We start from the raw sequence: 24,743 nt of genomic DNA, 5'->3' as shown, positions 1-24,743 counted from the left end.
TGGTCCTCCTCAGTCTAAGTACAGGAGATAAAACACGCGATGTTGACTTCCGCGCTCATTGGAACGTCAGAATGCGCTAAATTCCTGGAACCGTTGCCACGCTCCGCTTTGTCCGTAAAACACGCGATAGAAAGTTCTATTCTTGGTTCCACAGTGCAGCACAGAGTTGTACACAAACTTCCAGCCTCAGAGGATTTATCTGTCCAGTGGACTCATGTTATATATGACGGTGATGTGCCTGCTGGAGCCTGCAAATGATCACTTTTCCGAATGCTAACTGCTGTTAGCTCCCAGTAGCCTCTGTGGCTATATAAGTGAACAGCCTCATGACTTGCTGCCGCGTCGTAGCTTCGTCTCTGCCGTACCGTAGTGTGCCAACGTCGCAGTTTAAGTCTGTCAAAAGAACACAAGTGGCATCAAAGGCATTCTCTGCCATCACAGTGATATCAAATGGGCATCTTTAAGAGCTAAATTTGGCTGGAGAGAGACCTCTACTGTCCGAGTTGCATTAATTTCCCCTCACAAACACATTTCATTTGACCTTTAAAGATGTTTTAACTACAGACCTACAGTCTCAAACCATAACCATATGATTAATATCTATAATGCACGGCAATATGGGAAACGTATATTATGAAATTGTCGGTCTCAAGGCTTTTACGGAACAAGTGTTTTTCTTGGAGTGAAAATATGGGTCTTTTATCACCATATCAGCCATAATTAAGAGCTTTACGCGGACATGAGATTGGACATGACTGTATTCACTATAGTAGTACAGTGTGCTTTATTCACTTGCCAAGTGACATCATCATCCATGTGCAGCTGAGAGAAAGCACGGTCTATATACCGCAAATCTCACTTACACTGTTTTTCTATAGCACTGACCAGAGGAAAAAACACTCCCACAGAGTCAAAACTACACTGTGTGTAAATTATTTTTTTATAGCATAACCCAAGCAATCTCTATCTTAGCGAACCGAGCATAAATCCCCCAGTGCAATGACACACACATATGTATTTGGATTTAACGCTTACCAAAGAGCAATACAGCTAAAGCGGGCATTCAGAAGCATACTTTCCCCCCTGAAACGTTATATATATTAGATGCCAGCCATTGTGTTGAATCTCCCGCATATATAGGCCTGCAAGCATCAGCTGCTGCTGCCTGCCTGCCCCATATGTTCCTGCTCCACAGCTCCACAAACCATGAAATGAATATGCTAAGACACGTAATTCGCCAGGGATGATGTGACGATGATGATGACGATGTTTTAGAATGACAAAAAAAGACAGTACTTCTTATTAAATGTCACACACACTGATGAACAATACAGAGTAAATATCTAATTGCGATTATTTTTGACAGGAATTGCGATTGCGATATGATTTGCGATTCCAGAGGGGAAAACATATTTAAAAGGATTACTGGGTGATATTATTTTGTGCAGATCTGTGAGAAACAAAGATTCTTTTCTCCAAAATCTAAGATCTAAAATGACATTTTTACGCACATTTTGGCTTTGAAGGTCCCATATTATGCAAAATCAACTTTTTGATCATTTAAATCCTTATGTTTGGGACTCTGGAGGCAAAGTGTGAAAAAAGATGACTCACTCATGTTTTTGTGGTCCTCCTTCGTCTAAGTACAGGAGACGAAACACGCGATGTTGACTTCCACACTCATTGGGAATCACAATGCGCTAAATTCCTGGAATTGTTGTCTCTTGGAGCTCTCGCTTTGTCTGTAAAACACGCGAGAGTGCTGGCGAAGGGCAACGGTATCAGAAAACTGGAAGTCCACGAAAAAGTTCTATTCTTGGCTCCACAGTGCAGCACAGAGTTCTACACAAACTTCCAGCCTCAGAGGATTTATCTGTCCAGTGGATACATGTTATATATGACGGGAATGATCACTTTTCCAAATGCTAACTACTGTTAGCTCCCAGTAGCCTCTGTGGCTGATTTCCTCATTTCCTGTCCCTTAAGTTTCGTTTTACTTTTTTTTAAGGTGGACCGAAAGAGATACTACTAAACAGAGCGTTCTGAACAGGGCTGTTTTGGCAGGGTGACTGAACTGCTGTGGTGCTTCATCCTGATAGTATTTTGACCAAATCATGTCACAGACATGTTCATTAGGACACCAGGGAACTAGGTTAACTTGGAGAAATAGGATATCATATGACTCCTACAAGTAGGCTTGTATTGAGATTTCGATATCATTTGGATTAATTGTTCAGCCCTATACTGATGAGCAAGGAAAAAGCAACTCCAGAGTCGTCAGTGAGTGCATTTACGAGAGAGTAAATCCTGTAGGTGAATTACACCAAAACAGGGATTATCATAAGATCTGTGTCCACACAGACACAGTGCGAAAGGATTCTGTGCAAACGCGAAACCGGCGCCAAAACTAACAGCAGCCTCACAGCCAAGAAAAAAACACAAATCCCCAAAGTTATCTCATTATCCCATTGTTTAAGTATTCATGTTTCTCCAGGAAGGCGTTATAGCAGAGAGAGGCTTTATGTCTCTAAAGCATAGAGACTTTATGCTTTAGAGACATAAAGTCTCTATGCAGTCACAATAGAGCTAAAACAATTAATCGATTTGAAGTTTTTTTTTCATTATTAAAACAAGATTTCTGATTGTTTTAACTTCTTAAATGTGAATATTTTCTTTGTTTCTTTGCTCCACATAACACAAAAATCATTAAAACGGGAGTCATTTTGGTTTGTGGACAAAACAAGACATTCGAGGTTTGGCATTTTCCGACATTTTCTGGTCCAAATTATTAATTGATTAATTGAGAAAAATTATCATAAAATAATAAATAAATAATAATAAACTGGCAGCCAGGATCCAGTCCGTGCCATTCGTGCTCAGGCGCCCAAAAAGCAACTCAAGTATCAGGGATAGGAGGTCCTTTTGTTTGAGCGACAATTAAAATCACCTGTCACACAAGCATATGCTCGACATAAAACCCTCAGATTAACAACTGTTTTTTTTTTTACGTACTGGATACAAACTAAGACTAAACTGTCTGTAACATCTAATTTCATAAGAGAGAAACAACACCACTTGTTAACAGGGTTCCCCCCCCCCCTCTGTTTTCTCCCACTGACTTTGAAGGCCCCCGCTACCCAACACAAGTTTCAACACGCCGTATGAAACCTGCTCCGACGCCGACATCAAACACTCGAGCACCTGTCAGCCGTACTCCAGCAGCGATTTTCATTACCGCTGCTCGCCACTTAAGCTTCGAGTGTATGGAGTATGATTATGGCACTAGTGGTTCATTGGGAACATGCCAAGTAAACCATCTGCCGGTGCTGTCGGACAGAGAGAGAGAGAGAGAGAAAGAGAGAGGTATAATCATAATGATGGGCATGATGGCTCTCAGCTTTATATATAGTCCAGGAGCAGCAATAGCACAATGGCAAGAGGGAGGAGGAGGAGGAGGAGGAGGAGTTTGTCCTTGAACAGGACACCGTGTCCATATCAATGCAGAGGTGATTTCAAAAGATTAGATGACTTTTCGCCTCACCAAAGTGCAGTATTTATATCTTTTGATTTATGTTGAAAAATCGTTCTCTTGAGCGAGCACTCATGTCCACGCATACCTGAAAAAAACCCAGAGTTTTACATTTGTACGGAAGAGGAATAGGATCGCGTGTAAAAGTAAATCAAATAAAACGGCACAAATTCTGAGATTAAAGAGTATTCTGACTTATTGTAACTGAAATCTCAAAATTCATGCGGTTACATTTTTAAGTCTGTAAGACGCGCGTGTCGTCATGCTTACGTGACTCCCGATTGTTAAAATGAGTCTCTAAAGTAACAGTTTTTTGTGCCGTGGCACCGTTTACCAGTTAGCTCCATTAGCTCCTTTAGCGCCGTAAACACGCCTAAAGTCGAATCGGAGCGGTCCGTTTATTAAAGGGAACATATTATGCAAAAGCAACTTTATAATCATTTAAATCCTTATATTTGGGAGGCTATCAGTCGGCAAAGTGTGAAAAAAGATGACTCACTCATGTTTTTGTGGTCCTCCTAAGTCTAAGTACAGGAGCTAAAACACGCAATGTTGACTTCTGCGCTCATTGTGACGTCACAATGGGCCAAATTCCTGGAATTGTTGTCTCGCGGAGCTCCGCTTTGTCCGTAAAAAAGACGGAGGGCAACGGTATCCGAAAACCGGAGGCCAGAAAAAGTTCTATTCTTGGCTCCACAGTGCAGCACAGAGTTCTACACAAACGTCCAGCCTCAGAGGATTTATCTGTCCAGTGGATACATGTTATATATGACGGCAATGTGCCTGCTAGAGTCTGCAAATGATCACTTTTCTAAATGCTAACTGCTGTTAGCTCCCAGTAGCCTCTGTGGCTGATGTCATTTCCTGTCCATTAAGTTTCGTTTTACTTTTTAAGGTCGACTTTTAAGGGGGACCTACAACCAAACTGAGTGTTCTGAACAGGGCTGTTTTGACAGGGTGATTGAACTGCTGTGGTGCTTCATCATTAAGGTATTTTGACCAAAGCATGTCACAGACATGTTCATTAGGACACCAGGGTACTAGGTTAACTTGTAGAAATAGGTTATGATACGAGTCCTTTAAATAAAGCCTCTTGTGAAACAATACCATGTCTGATCTCAAGAACAAAACGAAAGAAATTGTCGTCACACGTGTGATTTGCACTAACAGAGTCATTTATTGTGAGTTTTTTTACTTTAGAACTCATTTGAGGGTAGTAACAGTTACTCAATCATTCTCCCGTCTTCAGCATGTACGCACACAGTTCATGTTTAGTGGGATTTTTGAGCAGCAGCAAAGTCAAAGTTTGGACACTGGATTTTTTTTTTAAATTTGAGCTGCCTTTTATTGCATTTATTTTTTTTTTTTTTACTTGAAATCGGTGCTGCAGGTCAGTTGCTCGGTTGTCATTAGTGCGATGTGGTGTAAAAGGCACTTCCATTATCACTTTTTTGTGTTTGCCGTGAAAAGATGTCGCTCATATTTCACCCTGAGGCATTAGCTGTACATTACCTTAGCTGCCTACCGTGTGTAAAAACTACCAGGTAACATAATGTAAAGTCATTTTTTTTTCTAATTAGAGAGATAAATAATGAACCGTTGTGGAGAATATGGATGTAGAGAAGCAACCGATTCATTTCTGGGACACAGACAAAGACCTGTTTTTGTACAGACGATTAAAATAATGACTTTTTTTGTCTGTTGATCTGATTAGCCGTTCATAAATGCTACTCGGGGTAGAAAAAGAGCTCAAACTTTAAAAACTGTGACGCAGCATATTTTAGAATCGCTGCTATCTTAGTGCAGGTACGTTACACTGACGGAGCCGCGTGGTCGTGGCCTGCTGTCATTTCTGCAAACAGTCTGTGGGTTCTAATAAAAACACATGAGTGATGCCACGAGAGGCCTTTTACAGTGACCAGTGCTGATCCCGTGCACATTTCCATGTTGCAAAGGGCCTGGAGGTTGCCCCAGTGATATAGTGCTGCGGTGTCACGCCATGGCAACAACTGTTAAACTGTGGAGGTGTTGTATACACTGCAGCCACTCCACGGCTGTAAATCACAGCTCTGGTTTTTTTAGGAGCTCTCGCTGACTTTTAAATGCCCAGCTGGATGGTACAGGATACGCAAGTTCCCCATATCCCGAATACAACTCCGGACCATAAAACATTTTTTTTTTTTCCGTTTAGTCACGATTTCATTTTATATTGTAAACAAATAGACGAGCGCTCTCTGTCGGAACGGCGTTCTAAACGCGCCGAAAAATTTCAGCGATAAGAGGTTTGCGTGGAATGCAACAATTTGTTTTGGATTGCGCCTGTAATAAATGATCCCATTTAAAAATGTGTTCTTGGAAAAAGTCGGGCTGCTGGGACAAAGTGTGGGAGAGCATCTTAAGAGTGGTATTGCCATGTTGATACAACCTCAGCCAACGTAATCAGTAACGGCGCGGCAAGTGGACAGTAATGCTGAAGACAGGAGAGCAAACACTTTTTGTCTGAGGGTTTGGAGTGGTATTGGTGTGTGTGTGTGTGTGTGTGTTTTGTGTGTGTGTGTGTGCGTGTGTGACTGCGAGTCGGGGGTCAGATCCGAGTCAGCTGGTGCCAAAAACTGGACGGCATGAAGCTTTCCATCTTGTCCGCGAAAAAACCCAGGGGTGCAAAGAGTGTGCTGAAGAACTGCGAGGGGAGAAAAAGCAGAATGAGCCTTTCGTGTGCCAGGAAAAACCTCTTATAGAAAAAGAAAGAAAAACACTTATTATGTGACATCCACAAAAAAAAGGTACCAAGTTCACGAGTTCACAGAAACAACGTTATATATTCCGTCTCAAAGACTACGGTAAAAGAATGGAAAGGAAAGGGGGGGAAAAGGGGTTGACTCCTTGTCCTATTGTCCTTCAAGATGCAACATTAGAAACGCTGGAAAAGCACAAGAGGGTTTTCGGGAACAAGCGAGACAAGTTAGATTAAGATCTGCGACACACAGCATATATACAACACCATACACCGTGTGCATAATATGCACATGTTAGTGATTTACGTTCCCCAGCTACACTACGATGTCCTTTAAAATACGACTGTATTATTGTCTCTCACAGAAACTACGTCAGGTGTTGCTTGATGCACTTGACACTTTAATAGTTTTAAAAGTGGACGTATCATCCCGGGGCCCAGACCCGGAGCAAATCAAGCGTTCCCCTAATCCTATTTAATATATGAAACATAGTCGACTTCTATACATGTCTGGTGTCCATAAATAAAGTCAAAGCAGACGACCACAAGCGCTACTCCTGCCACGTCTAGCTTGGATTTTCTTTCCGAGAATTGTTTTTCACCCCAGAAGAAAGTGATGACCTCTTTGTTCCTAACACATTCCGTTACCTGTTATAAAGACCAGACTCTGCCCTGCTGTAAAAATCCTACTCATTATTTTTTTTTTTTTACTCAAAACAAAAAGAAGAACACGAGATGCTTGTAAGTCTTGTTTTTGCAGGACCTGTTAAAACAGAATGGCCAAGCCCACATCTCTCTAAATACTGGCAAGAAATATTCTCCACCCTATCTACAATTACAGGTGTAACAATTTCTCCAAATCCATTTACGGCTTTTTTTGGGGCTGTGCTACCCCCACTCAGCCTCTCCTCCTCGCAAAAAGATACCTTGGCCTTCACCACCCTTCTTGCCCGAAGGTTAATTCTATTGAGATGGAAATCTGTTCCACCTCCCACACATACGCAGTGGCTTAAGGATGTCCTACACTTTCTAGGACTTGAAAAAATTTGGTGGTCACTTCGTGGACAATCGGGAAGGTTTGACAGGATTTGGAGCCCTTTTTTTGTCCTAGTGAATGACACGCAATCTACATTTAAACCAGACTGAATGGGTAAATTAATATAACATTGTACGCTAAGGTCACTTAATGATACGTTTCATCTTGCTCATTTAAAATGTTTTATTTTTTCTTTATTTATTTGTTTGTTTTCTTTTTCATTTAAAGCTGTCTTTCCACACTCTGTTTATCTCAATTTTTTTTTTCTGTTATGTGCTGGGGGAGTGTACCGAAAAGGGGAGGGGGGGATGGGATTATTTTGTCTTCTTTTTTTGCAGATTCTACCCTATTGTTGTATGGTAACATTCTTCTGTATTCTGCATTTGTGATTGTTCTCTGCAAATAATAAAAAGAAGTTTAAAAAAAACAAAAAAAAACAGAATGGCCAAAAAACAATGCTTTTTTTTTTGTCAAAGTGGTGGTTTTCACACAGCACTTCTACAGCATTTTAGATTCTACAGAGTATAAGCAGGAATCCTGAAGTTCATTTCAATACCTTTTTAAGACTTTTTCAAAAGTTTGGGGTCACCTATACACTTTTTGTGTTTTCCATTAAAACTCATACTTTTATTCATCAAAAGAGTTGCAAAATGAATAGAAAATATAGTCAAGACATTGACAAGATAAGACATAATGATTTTTCAAATTTTGCTTTTGTCAAAGAACCAGCAAAACTGTTTTCAGCTGTGCTAACATCATTGCACAAGGGTTTTCTAATCATCCAATAGTCTTCTAACGCGATTAGCAAACACAATGTACCATTAGAACACTGGAAATGGGCCTCTATACACCTATGTACATATTCCATTAAAAACCAGACATTTTGCAGCTAGAATAGTCGTTTACCACATTAACAATGTATAGAGTGTATTTCTGATTCATTTAATGTTATATTCATTGAAAAAAAGTGATTTTCCTTAAAAAAAAAAAAAAAAAAACTTTTGAACGGTAGTGTAAACACCAAATAATAAAGATAAGAGGTTTAGTTCCAGTACTTACTGCTTTGGCAAAGACACCCATGAGCTCGGGGAACTGATGTGTGAGCATGGCCAGTATGGCAGTGAAGGAGCAAAGGCCTGCTGTGAAGAGGATGAAGAAGGGAAGCTCTTTTTTCGGGTACACGGACACCTCGTGAAAAGCTGCGGCAGAGACGAGAACGTCGAGACATTTTAAAAGTGAGATTAGGTTTCAATTGTGACGAGACACAATTAATTAAAAAAAAAAAAAGGCCGGTGTATTTACAGGGCAGTAGTTCCCTATCTGCTGTTTCTGTGCATCCTGGGTAAGGGTAAAACAGGTGACCCTTCTCCAGAGGGTAAGGAATTATCCGGAAGGCTGCAAACACACAAAAGGAGCAGATGTGACAGATGTGGCTCCATTCCAGGTATAAGAGCTTCAGGGTCATGCTTAATACTTGACACTTTAACATGTAGAAGCCATATTTTCTGTACATGTTATGATAAAGTGTGAGAGTTATAATGATACTAATAAGAATGTATTTTATTTATGGCTTTTTTTATCACCTTACTGCATTAAAACAAGAACACACTCCATAAGAACAGAACAAAGGTCATTTTTATCAAGAGTTACTTTAACACACAACCATCTGCCATAAATAAATACATTTCTTACAATTAAGAAAGCAAAAAATAGTGACTGAAGAACAGAGACAGGAATAATACTCACTGCCCTCCCAGGTGCAGTGTAATAGGTTTAACGCTCCCTCCGCCCTCTTCCAGTGCTGCAGGTGAAAGAACGCGTACGCCACCGCCTCGCTGTCACCTCTCTTCAGGATGTGCTCTGGAGGCAGGATCAAACTCTTCATCTCTAGTAAGTACTGACGACAGGAAGAGAAAGACACATGCACTCAAAACCTGGATGTCAGAGCAGAGCAGAGCAGACTGGTACAGCTGTACTTTTGGCATCAGTGAAGAATGAACAGCAGGAAGGGAAGTCAAATACACAAGTATTGCGTGTCAAATTAGGGACTTAACTGCAACAAATAATACATTAGTCAATTAGTAATTGATGAGTAATTGACTATAAAAATCAAATCTGCTACTACTTTGATAAAAGACAAGTAAATAACTGACAGTTAATCAGTTCATCTTACATAAAAACAAGTTATCTGTTCGATGAATTCGATTCGATTCAAAATCGATTTTCGATTCAAAAATGTATACAATGCATAGTGTCTTAAGGCAAATAATGGCATCAAAACAATACAGTTTGTATAAGATAATGTGATAATGTGATCTCACAAAAGCAAACCTAAGATAAATGTTAACATTTATTCATTCAAAACAAATAAAAACTTACTTACTGTACAAAAAAAAATAACTTGCATAAATAAAAGCTTAGGCTAGCTGCCCTTTTCTCCCAGAAGTGACAAAAATAATATGTACACAAATAACACAAACTGGTGTTTTGTGTGGTTTTTAAGTTCATGAATCGATTCAGAATTGTGGACGATTAGAATCGTGATTCTTATGTGAATCAATCCCCCCCCCCCCCCACCCCTATTACTAACCCCTTAAAACTTGCCCTGAAATGCTGGAGGCGAAGAAATACACTAACACGTGTACACGATTTAGTGTGGACCAAAGCAGGTAAACGTCGCCGTTTGTCAGCGTTTGTAACGAATATTAATTTAAAGTTGCATTATGTAATAAATCTGAAGCAACTGGCCATAAAATCCTCCTAATATGTCACAGAGACTCAGGAATAATGTTTATATAACAAACTGAACTCACCAACAACAACAGTACAGACAAAATATTTGCATTAAAAAAAAATGTTTTGCAGACTGCAAATCATGTTTATGTTTTGTAACCATGTTTTGGCATGTGGCGCCACCTACCGCCGTCTACCAATCATTGCAGTCAGTAGAGTCTCAGCTGCTCAGTATTTTGAATTTGAATGTAGTAACCGTTTTTGGCCACATTCTTACATATGGCACCTTTAAACAAACCAGTATCAAACGTCCTGTTCCACAAAGACGTAGAGAAACGACGTTCACCTGCTTTGGTCCCCACTAAAGCGTGTGCACGCTAAATTGGAACCAAAGCAGCTGTGAATATCACAGTGAGTCAGCGTTTGTACAGAAAATAAATGTAAATGCAAAGAGTCAAACCTAGTACACATACACAGCACATGTTGCATGTTTTTGCATCATGGTAAGACACATTTTTTTCAAATTTACTTACTATTTTCTGATATAAATAACTTGTGAAGAGGAGAAACTCTGTTTGCTTCACACACACACAGTTTAATGGAGAAAATAATCAGTGGGTGAAATGATGATTAAAAATATGTGTTAAAATGAATCACGGCACTACAATGAACACACACCGCCTTTTTTTCCCCGCCTCAGTTTACACACAAAATATCTATGAATATTTAAATCCCTTTGCGTTTTCAAAAGCCGGCAGGGAAAAGGACCTAAGTTTATTTGTCAGTGAAAGTATAATTTATTCAGACATGAGCCTAAATTGCATTGTTTGGGTTTAAACAAAAAAAAAACAAAAAAAATCTTTCCCTTGGAGTCACAAATCACTTCAAGCTGCTTTTAATGGTTTCATTCACGTTTTTTTTCTCCGTCTGTCTCCATCAACACTTGACTCGACTCGATCATATTGTGCAATTCCCTCCGGCTCGCTCCCCGAGGACTGAAAACACTTTTTTTTTTCTCCACGCGAGGTATTTGTTGAGAGTGTTATTTTGCAATTGTTCAAGGTGGGAGGGAAAAGCTTTCCAAAGCTCTCTCTGTGCGTGTGTGTGTGTGTGTGTTATTGTTACAGTGTAGTACATTCATTCCATGAATGTGTAACATCCCAGACTGGGCCCCGCCTCTCATTCCCTACTGTGTTAGGTTGTCCCAGTGAGTCAGTCGGGTTCACTGTCGCTTCAGATGTTAAATGTATAGACTCAGAAATAACAAACGTGAGAATAGTGAGCTTTGTTATCATCGCCGTATCGTCACAGTGGACGCACGGTGACTTTGATGAACCTGTCTCTGTGTGATCTACATCTGCGGTGTCCACGGTGGTTAGGAGTCCACGTGTAACAAAAACCCATGTGCAGGGCTGGAAAGGGGGGGGGGGGGGGTGGTGGGTGCCGGGCTTGGATTCCCAGGCGGCCGGCATCACAGCGCTCTGGATCTCAGAATGACACTTTGGGAAGGTTACCCCAGAGCTAATCCTGTCTAATCCTTTCCATGGTCACAGGCTCAGCCCAGCCAGCCAGACCATGCTGCTTCACCCGTACTCCCCCTGCCTTGTCCTCTGTCTCCAGTCTCACCCCATGATCACAAGCCTGTCCATGCTCTGCAAACTGCTCATCCTCCTTCCCCCCCCCCCCCCCCCCCCCCCCCTTAAAATGTCTGTTACTGCTAACCTACAGTGACAGGTGATCCGTCTCCCCCCCCCAGTCTCTCATTCTCTTCACCTCAAACAAACCTGCTTCACCATCACCATCTTCCCAAACACTCACTGACCTCCGCCAAGGAGGTCCATGTTTGAGTTTGTTTGTTTGTTAGCAACATAACTCGAAAAGTCACGGACGGATTTGGATGAAATTCTCAGGAAATCCGCAATGGGACCAGGAACAAGTGATTACATTTTGGGCGTGATCCGTAGACCCTATCACTATTTTCAATAGCTATTTTGTTCGGGGCTGAGCTGCCTTGGCGGAGGTCTGCGCTCTCCGAGTGCTTTTGTAGTTCTAACTGTGATCCACAATTTTTTCTCCTCATACGTGTCTTTAAGTGGAACACAGGGAAGAGGGAATCTGACACAGATTACAATATGTACAGGTGGTAAAGGATTCTGCCTAATTTCTGGTGTAAGCCATTACCCGACACAACAACATCAAGCTGAAACAATTCATCAATAATTAATCGATTACTAAATTAATCGTCTACTATTTTGAATATCGATTACTCGATTTTAAGCCTTTTCCATAATTAAAACAAGATTTCTGATTGATAGCTTCTTACATGTGAATGTTTCCTTCGTTTCTTTGCTCCTCATAACAAAGCAATCATTAAAAACTGAATCCTTTTGGTTTGTGGACAAAAACAAGACATTCGAGAACAAAGAACATCATTTCCAGGTTTGACAAAAACTGATTAACATTTTCTGACATTTTCTGGACCAAACGATTAATAATCAGATTAATAAAATGAACATGAAAATAATGGACAGATTACTTTTTTTTTAATGAAACGCTATGTTCATATATTCTGCCTCATAGGAAAAGCTTAGAGATGCACTGATTTAAATGGGTCCAGACCATCGTAGGTCTATCAGCAAATAAGATGAATTTATAAAATAAATAACATTTTTAAAATAGTGGTAGTTGAATAAGAGACTAAAAAGTCCAAATAGTACTAACGATTATTTCATAAAGTTGAAATTATCAAAGTATGAATTAATAGTGTAAATGGCTGACAGAAAACAAGTTAGTTATTCTGAATACAAACATTTCTTTAAGTAAAAGCTACAAAACAAACAAATAATGATATTATTCATTGACCATTGCATCCTTAGTAAACCACAGGTAAGAGGTGAGAGGCCCCTTTTCCCCTATTTTCTTCTTCTTCTTCACACAATACCATCAGACAATTCTGCCTTCATCTTCTTCTCTTCTCTAACCTTACACCCCTCTGTAGTCATTACGATGCTCGGTGTAGCTAGCGACGACCAGAAGAATATGTTTGTTTTGCCCTCCTCACTTCTCCTGTCAGACTCAGTTAAAGCCCAGCTCTCTCTGCTCCAGCAGACACCCCTCATCTTGTCTGCCTTCTTCTTCTTCTTCCTCACCATTCCAGTCTTGTTTATTCTCCACACAAATCTTTTACCATCTTCCCCCTTTCCTCAACGGCCCTTTTAAGCAGAGAAACCATCACCAACATATTAACCATTAAAGGTGCATTATGTAATAAATTTAAAGCAACTGGCCATAAAATCCTCCTAATATGTCACAGAGACTCAGGAATAATGTTCATATAACAAACTGAACTCACCAACAACAACACTACATCCAAATTATTTACATCTTTTGCAGACTACAAATCATGTTTATGTTTTGAAATCATGTTTTGGCATGTGGCGCCACCTACCGCCTTCTACCAATCATTGCAGTCAGTAGAGTCTCAGCTGCCGAGCAACCACGGGTTGCTAGTTTCGTCAGAAAATGAAACCCAAAAGACCTCAGTATTTTGAATTTGAATGTAGTAACTGTTTTTGGCCACATTCTTAAATATGGCACCTTTAACTTGGTGCTTACTTACTTAACATATATAAGTTGCATAGTAGCCCTTTATTAGTAATAATTAAGCACATATTAACACATTATTCTACATAACCTTATTCTACCTCTATTACAACATGAAAAAGTAGTTTTCCCACATAAGGTGTTAATATGTGCTTAATATTTACTAATAAAGCACTAGTATGCTACTTATATGCATGTTAGTAAGCACCTAGTTAATGCTGAATATGTGTTCTCTAATCTAAAGTGTAAAATGTCATTAATTTTACCCTTCACTATGGTAGGATATGCACAGAGAGCCGACTAATGAGCTTCATTTGTGGACCGATCATAAACTTTACTTTCGATCAGGGTGCAAACGTGGACATTTCACAGTTAAACGCTCTCCCTCCAGGAGTCGGTTGCTGATAATGAGAGGACACTGTACTCTGGTCCTCTGGTGCGTTAAGATTAACCATTTAGGGAGAGACGCGCTGCTCAGCTGTCCTTCCTTTGCATGCCATGGCATTAGAAATGGTGACACTTCAGTCTTCTGTGCTGCTCTCCCCTCCCCTCCCTCGCTCTTTAGTCTGCGTCTCTGCTCCCTCTCGCCTCTTTGATGAAGGGATTGAGTTTCATGTGTTCTCCTTTTAACCCTGGGCAGTCATAAGCCCAGAGCATAACTCATAATGTGCCTTCTGATTCTAATCTGCGGAACTTCGCCTCTCATATTGGGACACGCCGACAACAAAGACGTCAGTTCTGTAGCTGCTCTGTAAGAGTTCCTCACATTTACAGTGAGGGAACATAAAGACAGATAGATATTGGGTTTAGGAATTTTGTACTCAGGAGTTGCTGCAACCAGCGACTGCAACCGACTCCGAATCAAACCTCATTCATCTTCATTCACAACAAACCCAGGACCGCTGCTCTGTCAGAAATCACAAACCAAAAAGCCAATTTCAGACGTAAAACCAAGAGACGGCCCGCGCCTCTGGGTCTTGACAGGCAATCAAGACGAGAACATGTCAACCAGAATGAGGTGAGATGAGAGAACTGCCTTTTAAAGTGGCGCAAACTGGTAAAAGTAGATGGGATCGGTTTCGCCGCGACTGCTCCCGCAACGGGGGAAGCACAGCAAATGCAAATGTGAAGCAGATTCAGGTAGCAGGAACATTTGATCAGCTACCCAGGAACTGTCAATCTCTTAACCACTGGCTGGTGGGGGGGGGGGGGGAGCTGACTGGAACGGAGAGACAGATGGAGAAAAGGGAGGAGGTCGAGGAGAGGAGAATAAATAGAGGAGGACGAGAAGACGACGAGGAGAGGAAAATGTGAAGGGAGCAAAATGGGAAGAGGAAAGAAATGGGAACAACATGGAGAGTTGGTAAAGGGAAAGAAGTAATTAGGGAGGAGGAGGAGGACGGTTTGCACTTAAACAGATGTGCGATTGAAATATGCGTGTGTGTACTCACACATTACACATTGTTTGAATGTGCTCATGTGACATAGCCTTGCATGCATGATATTAATAAAAATAAGCTTTAAAACACACCCACACACATATTGTTTCACTGGTGATGTTTATTCACTTATCTATGAAACTGCACCTGCTGAAGAATGTTCACAGTTTCCCATTGAGAGCCATAGAGTGCATATAAAGAGTGAAATGTCCACAACATAAGGCACCTATGTCTCACCTATGGTGAGAATATTAAATGTGACTGTGTTAGCATTAAACTCAAAGCACTCTCTGTTACACACTTTTTCACACCTGTAACCTGCACAGTGCAACCATCGTCTAACATATAAGACTCTACAACTGTAATCGAGACAGACATTCTTTCTGAAGGGCAAGAGTTTCCTAATCCAGAAGAAGAACTCTGATAAATTAAATCAATCTAACCCATATTATGATTAACTGTACGTAGGGGCACAATATTGGACTTTCTGCCGATATCTGATCTATCAGAAGTGTTTGTGTGTGTTTTTCCGTGTGCCCAACTGAAGAGGTCATTTAGACTTCTCTGTAGTGAAATTAAGATTATCAAGTAGAAGGTGTCGAAGCATAGAAGTCAAAAAGGTAGCCGCCAATAGCCATATCAGAAGGCGTGTTTGCTGATATCCAATAATACTTTATTGTATCATTTTAAAGCCAATAAGGCCAATTACCGATATTGTGCCGATAATATCACGCCTCCCTTGCTGTATCAAAGGTTAATCTAAGACTGATGGCTCAGTAAAACAAATCAAACCTTCTCAATCCATCACCACCAGCGTTATGTGGGTCAACAGGTATTGAACAAGTAAAAGTTTCAACACATACAGTTTATCATACAAAACTCAAGTACCAACTGAATGAAATGATGTCTATTTTATTATTGCGAGTGACACAGACAATTTAGCAGTGTTTCAGACGACTTTACTGATGGCCATTGGGACATGAAGAGGATTTCAATAATATAAAAGGGTTTTTCAGACAGAATTTACAGACCCTAGCTTTAAATAATCCTAAAAGCCTGCCAAATAAAACTCTACCAAAGCACTCAAGAGTCTCAACACCAGCGACTGGCTCTCACACCCCTGTATGTACTGTATGTCTGAATACCAGCTGTGTGTGCTGCCACACTAACCGAGGACAGGAGTCTTACATGAAAGGTAACACAATTTAGATCCCATGTCATAGATGGGACATAGATGGACATATCAGCTCAAACAGTGTCTGAGAGAGAATGAGGGAGTATGAGAGAGTAAGAAACAGGATGAGGGTACGTGATGAGAGGGGAGGGGAAGGGAGGGGATGGTCGCCTCTGGGTGGGACGCGGAGGGAACGGTTGGAAGAGAAAATTGAAGATGAGGGCCACACTTTAAAATCAAAAGCTGGCTAATGTGTACAAAACATCCCCACACACTAAAAAGGAGTCCATGGAGATAAAACACCATCTCACTACAAAGGCTAAACTAGGACAAAACTGAGCCATAGCTATTTGATGTGTGACATCCAATCCTGGGAATATGGGAACTAATGTGAAAAAAGCCTGGAGCGGTATCCAGTAAAGTGCCCTAATATACCTCTAATAATTACAAGTATTTATACAAGTAAAAATACCACTAAAATATGCATGCATATTTCCAGTAGTAGTCGGATGTTGAAATACAACATAAACCTTTTATTTGACATATTGTGTTTCTTTTAAAAAGCAACTATAACAGCAAACTGTAAATTATTTAAACCAGAAACAACTACAAAGAGGAAGAAATTCAAAGAGTTTCAACAACTGAAACTATGAATAAATAAGTTGTTCTTAACATCTGTATGATGTATACTGACACCTGCAGGGGAGCCAGTAAATAACATATCTGGCTGCTCTATATGAACAGGTTTATCTGTCTGCCTACTTTACATGTTTGGTCCTTGTGTGTCTGGTAGTCGCAGGATCCTGGTGTGTTCAGACTACTATTTATTTGAGAAAAAAGCTGGTAAATCTACATACAGCTGCACTTCACAAGTGTATTCTATTTACTGACCTTTGGCACATGTGGATTGAACTCCACAGCTCTGTGAATGGCCTCCACGGCGTTCATCTCCGCTGTGCTTAGTCCCCGCCTGGACGCTGCCTCTGGAGAGAACCTGTGGCAACACACACACACACACATCAAGTGTTACTGAAGCTAAACACATCGTCTAATTCAGCAGTTAACTTTGCAAACCAGAAGGAGAACATACTTATCTGACACAGCCCGTGCTTTCAACAGAGCAGATGTGTAACATATAGTGGCTGATTTTGGCAAGCTGATGTCTACAAAAAGAAGAATATAATCATTAGGACATAAGTCATCCAGGTACAGTATTTTGATTTAAAACAATGCTGTGCAACTTTTTCAACCTTAAAAAAAAATTCTATAAATTTATTTTTAATTCTGATGGGTAACTGAGTCTAACAGGGTGGACTACATTCCCTCTCTGCACCTGAAAAGAATAAAGGACTATCTTAAACGCTGATCTTGCACTATGCAAGTGTGGTGAGACGATAAGAACACAGTGTGTGACTTATCTATAGAGACAGATAAAGACCGATTAACTGCCAGGTTAACCCACGTTACTTTGTTTTCTTTAATAAAAAATGCAAAACTTCTGCCCGAGATATACATACTATTTACATTAGCTAGGTGTTTTTGGGGCCACTAATCATCTGTGAATGAAAAGCTTCCTTAGTAGTTGACTGTTGTTGTCTCAGAGTAGTACTTTCTCAAAATGAAGCCGTCAACAGCAGTGGAGAGAATCTGCTTCCTGGTGCATGTTTTTAGATTGTGATGGAGTAGATCGAGTATGAATTCTGAGCTTCTGAATGTAGAACATCTTTATCTGACAATAGTATTTTCAAATTAAATGCTTCCACCCATAATAAAGAGTCCTTCTTGACTAGGGGGTATATATATATACATATATATACACATATATATATGAAAGCACATCTAGCAAAATCACATTGTGTTATCTTAAGGATTAAATATTTAATATTATATATTTTTTATACTTACCATCGTATTTGGCGAGGACTGCTTGGACGTCAGCGTACGCCTGAAGCTCTAGTAATGCCTCCAAGAGGTTTTCGTGGATATTTAACATTCCTAGTAATGGGAACTCCTTCATTAACTGTAAAGTGATACAAGGTATACACGTATATGTGTGGGTTACTCAGTTGCAAGAGATTGACAAGCAAGATAAATTAGTAGTTACAGTAGTAGTCATTTCAAACAGAAACTCACATCTCTCATCATTTTCACAGCTTCTTTAATTCGCCCTAGCTTGCGCGCACACATTGCCAGTCTGCGTTTAATGTACACCAGTAAGTTGATATCTTTTCCAGCTGTGAAGAACAAGCAAAAATATCAAATAAATAAAACACTCCAGTCAAGAGGTATATAAAACTATAATAAAACAACTTACTTAAAAGTTACTTAGCTACCATAATGCTAATGCTAACTGTGAATATCACATAATGGAAACCATTATTTACCAATAATTAAAGCTTTTTTGAAGAGGCGTTCGGCTTCTGTGATAGTTGTGGCTTCTTCCTCTGCTAAAAGAACGTACGCTGCGGCGCATCTACACAATTCACAAAAGACAGACGACAACAGTTGTTTGTGAAAGAACTTCAAAACCTTTACCACAAAGTAGGCAATCAAAAGCACAGATAAATTAGCAGTTAAATGCTAATATTAAAGGGGACATATGCAAAATCAACTTTTTAAATAATTTAAATCCTTATATTTGGGAGTCTGGAGGCCCTATCAGATGACTCACTCATGTTTTTGTGGTCCACCTTAGTCTAAGTACAGGAGATAAAACACGGCATGTTGACTTCCACACTCATTCAGACGTCACAATGCGCTAAATTCCCGGAATTGTTGTCTCGCGGTGCTTCGCTTTGTCCGTAAAACACGCGAGAGCGCAGACAAGGGCAACGGTATCCGAAAACCGGAAGTCCACGAAGTGTTCTATTCTTGTCTCCACAGTGCAGCACAGAGTTCTACACAAACTTCCAGCCTCGGAGGATTTATCTGTCCAGTGGATATATGTTATGACGGCAGTGTGCCTGCTAGAGCCTGCAAATGATCACTTTTCCAAATGTTAACTGCTGTTAGCTCCCAGTAGCCTCTGTGGCTGATGTCATTTCCTGTCCCTTAAGTTTTGTTTTACTTTTTTCTTTTTTTAAGGTGGACCTAAGGTGATACTACTAAAATGAGCATTCTGAACAGGGCTGTTTCGGCAGGGTGATTGAACTGTTGTGGATAATATGTCCCCTTTAATGTATTTAAAACAGCATATACTATTCCAGCAGTCTATAAAGTGTAAGCGTGTAAAAGCAGGACTCACTCATGGTTCATTTCTATGGCCTGGTAAGCTGCTCTGATCCTGGCTTGAGGATTTCTCTCTCTCCAGGCTTTCTGCATCACTGCAACCAGACGATGAAATCATGTTTTTTTTTGTTTTTTTTCCCAGGGGTTAAAACATAAAGTCAAACAAATGTACAAATGTTAAATGGATAAAACTCACCAGCGTCTTCTGGTTTTAACTGCTGCGTGTCTCCCGTGAAGAACGTCTGATGGTCTTGAGCGGACAGATTCATGTCATAGTACGTCAAGGGTTCCTTCCCTGTTACCCAGGTGTACCTGTCGTGCACAGAGTAAAATACAAAACTCAAGCCCATTGAATCATTTAAAACTAAATTAATCTTTCTTCCACCCCAAGACACAGCTTGTCCCTTCACATTCTTCTCCTCACTGGCATTTTTCTGTTCTATTAATTCCATTTTATACAGCTTACACTTATTTACAATTATGTTTTTTGGTCAACTACAGTTGTGCTACATAGGTTAACGTTGACTTTATAAATGAATGTAAAGTTTCTTTATGTAGATGAATACACAATGTTGCACACAAACCACAGACGCACCTGTTGTATTCAGCTCCTCTGAACAGATTGAGAGGATTCCTCCACACCTTACACTCTTAAACAAAACAGAAGACGTTGTCATTAGTGTTAGTCATATTGTCATATTGACAGTAACATTGCTGTGATATAGTTTGCATTTACCTGAAACACTGGGTCTTGGTTCCGCCTCTCCGTTAACTGATGAGAAAAGCCCGGTCGTGGAGCTGCTCTCGACTCCTCCCAGGAGAGGACGCAGGTGGCTCACGGACACTTGCTCGATGAAGGAGGTCCCGTATTTACGGAAATACCACCACTCAAATATCTGTGGGGAGGACATATAACGGGACAATGAGACATATTTCATCCAAGATAAGTTTAAGAAATGGTTTCTTAATTTTTTATGTCCATCTTATTGACTAAATAAATAATAAATAAATGTGATTCATTCAACTTGTGTTCTTCTCTCGGGTATAGGAACAAGACCACAAGACAAAGGGCTTGAATTTATGTCCTTAGTTGTGATAAATTCCAATATTTAATTCACATTTAATAGACTTTACACTTCATTCAAGTTTCTAATCTCAGGAGTCAGAATTGTGAAGAATGTGTATTGTATTTTCAGGAGACATAAATAGAGAAATAGATTCAAACCCAGTCTCAATGTGAGTGATGATGGAGAACAAACTCCACAGTCTCTCTCTTTAAAAGGCGTCACGTGGCAGCATCAACGCCACCTGCTATCCTGTCATCGTGGGCAGCTGTGGCTCCACAGAGTGTGAATGATGTGTGATAGAAAAAAAAAGTGCTATACAGTAGATGAGTGTGACTGTAAATGAGTGAGTGGCAAAACTGTATTTCAAGCACATGGAGCGGTCTCCAGACGAGACAATTGTCAGCCTTTTTTTAAAGTCAGGGTACGTCGGTGCAGATGGTAGAGTAAGCAAAATGCACTTTTAGAATGTGCATGTAGATCAGGGGTGTCAAACTCATTTGGTTATCCTCATATGGTTACCCTCAAAGGGCCAGATGTAATTGTCATACAGAATAAATGTAACTAAACGTTACCAAATGTAAACCAAACTACTCTGTAACATATTGCTAAATAACTTTCTTCTTTATTTATTACTTATTCAAGTTACAAATATGATGCATTATAGATGTAACCCAATCCGTGTTGGTGTTTCTTGACAAACTAACAGTCTTAAAAGTCTGTATCTGGTCAGGGCAGAACCTGCTCACACACCTTCAGCATGCACTGCTTCAAAAACACACCCTCAGAAAAAGACTTTGAAGCCACAGGCGATTTCTTCAGCCACAATAAAGCTAGATTTCACTGAATCATCGTTTTTTGGTTGTGGCACATTCTGGTGCGATCAAAGTCTCAATCTCAAGTTCACTCGTTACATATACAATGATACACTGCGATCTCGTGGCGGGATGCCGTCACTTTTACGGGTAACGCACTCGTCGTGCATTGTGGGAAATGTAGTTTACGGTCAACGCACGCCTGAAAGCAGCATCGACCTATTTTAACACAGATTAAGACCAATTAATCACTCGCGGGCCACATATAATGACGTGGCGGGCCACATCTGGCCCCCAGGCCTTGAGTTTGACACATGTGACGTAGATGCACTATGAATGAATGAATGAGGGAATGGTTGCGAATGTCATGTTGTGTCGTCATTAGGGGTGGGAATCGCAGGATACCTCTCAATACGATACAATGCGCGATACAAGGTTCACAATACCGATAATATCACGATACGGCGATCCTGCGATAATCAATATATTGCAGGACAATCGTATAGCGATAGAACACGATATCTGTCTACACGAAGAAAACAAAACGTCCGTGAAAATTTAAAAGGGCAGGATTTCTCTATTTATTCACAGCATCTCGCAGTAAATCCCTGTCCAGATTTCCCCTCATTCATTAGTAGTGAATGAAACTGGCACTGACTGTTTACTTTAGAGCGACTTCATTTGTTAAATTAGGTGTATTGATTATGGTATTGCATGAGGAAAGGATGACAATATAGCAATTAAATGGACATTTTGACCCACACCTAGTCACGTGTGTGTGAATGAGTATGACAGGTTTATGACAGAAAAGGTGCTGCAGGTGTAGATTCACTGTATGAATGAATGAGTGAGTAGTGTTGTGCAGTGTAATGTGGTCATCGAGACTACAAAAGTGACATATATAATAGATATAATAGATATAAGTGACATTTTAAATAGAGAGTGTTATTATCACATTTACAGGATGTGTAATAGTCCAGAATTCAGGTGATAACTTACAAGGATGAGTCCAGAGATGAGAGAAGAGGTTCCAGTGAGAGCCACGTAGAACTTAGGAGTCAGTGTGTTTAAAAACACCGAGGCTGAAAGAACAAAATAGTCAAGTGTCATCAGCGCAGTCAGAGTGGTTATTAGTTTCCTCTGCCAAACACCGTGCAACAGAAAAATAACAACCGAGTTACAGCAGCTCGTACATCCAAACCCACAGCGGCTAACAGCACATTCTAATAAAACATCGCGTCTTACCAACAAACAGCGTTGTTAAAAAAACAAACCGTTCAATTATTTATGAGCGCAGAATCGTTCAAATGGTTCCGAAAACGAGCTGTTGTCAATTAGCAGCAAGCTCCCGTTTCCTGCCTGCTAAAGACCAGACACCCGGAGGCTAACAATAGCTAGCTAGCAGCCGCGTTCATTCACCTGAGGTAAGAGACTCCTGCAGTTTCAGCGGACTCCACAGCACGTAGATCATGATCAGCACCATGCCGAACCAAATGAAGCACACGTACGTCCATGACCAGGAGAGCCACGACTTTAATTTCTCTGTAAATCCGAGAGATTGAGGATTACTGCCAGCGGTGTCCTCCATGATTCTCCGGATGTCTGTAAACAGAAGAGTCACGTGACCACGGAGGGACCTTTATTTTGAAAGTTCTGTGTGCGAGAGAAATCTTTTCCGGAGGCTACAAAAATGCTAAGATATCATTTTGCTATTGTTTTGGTCCACGAATACTGCACTTAAGTTAAATATGAATGCATGTGTTTTGTAAATGAGTCTATTTAAAGAAAATATTTATCTTTATCATATACGTTATTTCTTGTTTTCTGTACAGTGACAGTTTTTCTTTCTTTTTACCTGTTTCTCTCCCTCTCTTGGCGTCACCACAGCGGATGACCCGCAGGCAGGGGCGTTTCTAGCTTTGTGGGGGGCCTATGCAAGATGCTGTTTGGGGGGCCCTATTTTGTTAATGGCAAACATTGTTATGTCATCAAAAATAAATTATCCTATGGAATCTCTCCATAGTTTAATATCCTCACTAACGGGAATCGTACCTGTTTGTCGGACTGCGTGATGCAGTCCAATGATTTTGACTTAATTATGCCACAAAAACACCAGCCACATCTTATTTTAATCATATCTTATATTGATTTTTTTAGGCATATAATGAATTTTATAAACATATGAGACAGGTCATTTTAATTCTGCTCAGATGAGGTTGAACATTCAGCTTTGTGGGGGGCCCCCTGCTGGCCTGGAGGCCCCATGCATTCGCATAGCAAGAAACGGCTATGTCCGCGTGTTTGATTTGGCAGAGATTATTGTCTTTAGTTTGTGTGGAAATAAACAAATACATAAATAAATAAATAACATCCAAAAATACAAATTTGAATAGGAAAAGTTTGTTCCAGACACAGTTTGATAAATAATTGTCCCGTTGAAAAAAAGATGTGTTTGTATCGCTGACTATGGTGCATTTTATAAATAAAATAACATGGGTAATTAGGTTTTTCTAGTTTGAGGGCCATTATTAATTATTGTACTTTTGATACTTAAAATATCTGTCTAGTATATATTATGTACACATGTCATAGCCCTTTTAATTGGGCTACACCTTTCTCACGACTACTGATTATTACTTTGAATTATTCAAGTGATATTGATTCTATATTTGAGTTAAAATGCCTTTCTCCAATCTCCTTATGTAGTCTGATCGGGCATAAACATGGTGAAACTGCAGCCAGAAACCATCATCAGATCTGGCCTCCACCCACTGTAGCATGCAGTACTATTTATGACCACTAAGTGGAGCCCTTACACCATAATGCCCTTCCAAACTTATGCCATTCTCTGACTGCAGGTGGCGACAGCACTCATTGGTATTTCTCAACTCATCATGAGTGATTACATTTTTACTCTTTTATCAGATCATTCAACGCTGCTTTTATTCAAACGACCCATTTACATATATAAATACACACCCACATTTAATTAGTTGAAAATAAATAGGTTATTGGGATTGTTGCTCAGAAAGATACAGGCTGGCGTACAACCTGCAGCACTCCTCACCATGAGTGACAGACTCTGACTTCCAGAGCAGTGCAGAAATAAGCATGATTTGTTGGAATAATATGTTCTGGTTGAAGGTTAGAGCCAGTGAATGACAGAGAGCCAGATCTGGTCCTCCTCACACGTGCCCTTGGATGAATTTTGTCTGATGCTGTTGGACAAGCTCACGCAGGGTTAAAGGCCTGTCATATAAATCAGGCACAATCACTTTAGAGGTGAAAACATGCACGATGCCTCTGACAGCGAGGAGGAAGAAGAAGAAGAAGAAGAAGAAGAAGAAGAAGAAGAAGAAGAAGAAGAGAGGGACAGGTGCAAGACAGG

At 40.2% G+C, this 24,743-nt stretch overlaps 1 protein-coding gene across 1 annotated transcript; it reads right to left on the bottom strand.

The window, feature by feature from the left end:
• Positions 1-5,984: 5,984 nt before the first annotated feature.
• On the bottom strand, positions 5,985-22,960 carry LOC310929630 (suppressor of tumorigenicity 7 protein-like). Its single transcript, XM_083892446.1, has 15 exons — positions 22,775-22,960; positions 22,355-22,437; positions 20,213-20,372; positions 20,072-20,126; positions 19,673-19,788; positions 19,493-19,571; positions 18,633-18,721; positions 18,382-18,482; positions 18,154-18,268; positions 17,339-17,411; positions 17,140-17,242; positions 9,046-9,196; positions 8,602-8,694; positions 8,359-8,498; positions 5,985-6,209 (listed from the first exon to the last, which is right to left on the bottom strand). Exons 1-15 carry the CDS (start codon positions 22,941-22,943, stop codon positions 6,114-6,116), a joined length of 1,623 nt encoding a protein of 540 aa, XP_083748572.1. The 5' UTR covers positions 22,944-22,960; the 3' UTR covers positions 5,985-6,113.
• Positions 22,961-24,743: the final 1,783 nt, after the last annotated feature.

The sequence above is a fragment of the Microchirus variegatus genome (genome assembly GCF_963457635.1).
Source record: "Microchirus variegatus genome assembly, chromosome: 7".
Taxonomy (NCBI): domain Eukaryota; kingdom Metazoa; phylum Chordata; class Actinopteri; order Pleuronectiformes; family Soleidae; genus Microchirus; species Microchirus variegatus.
Note: the sequence above shows the minus strand (reverse complement) of the source record. Positions and strands in the feature narration are given on the sequence as shown.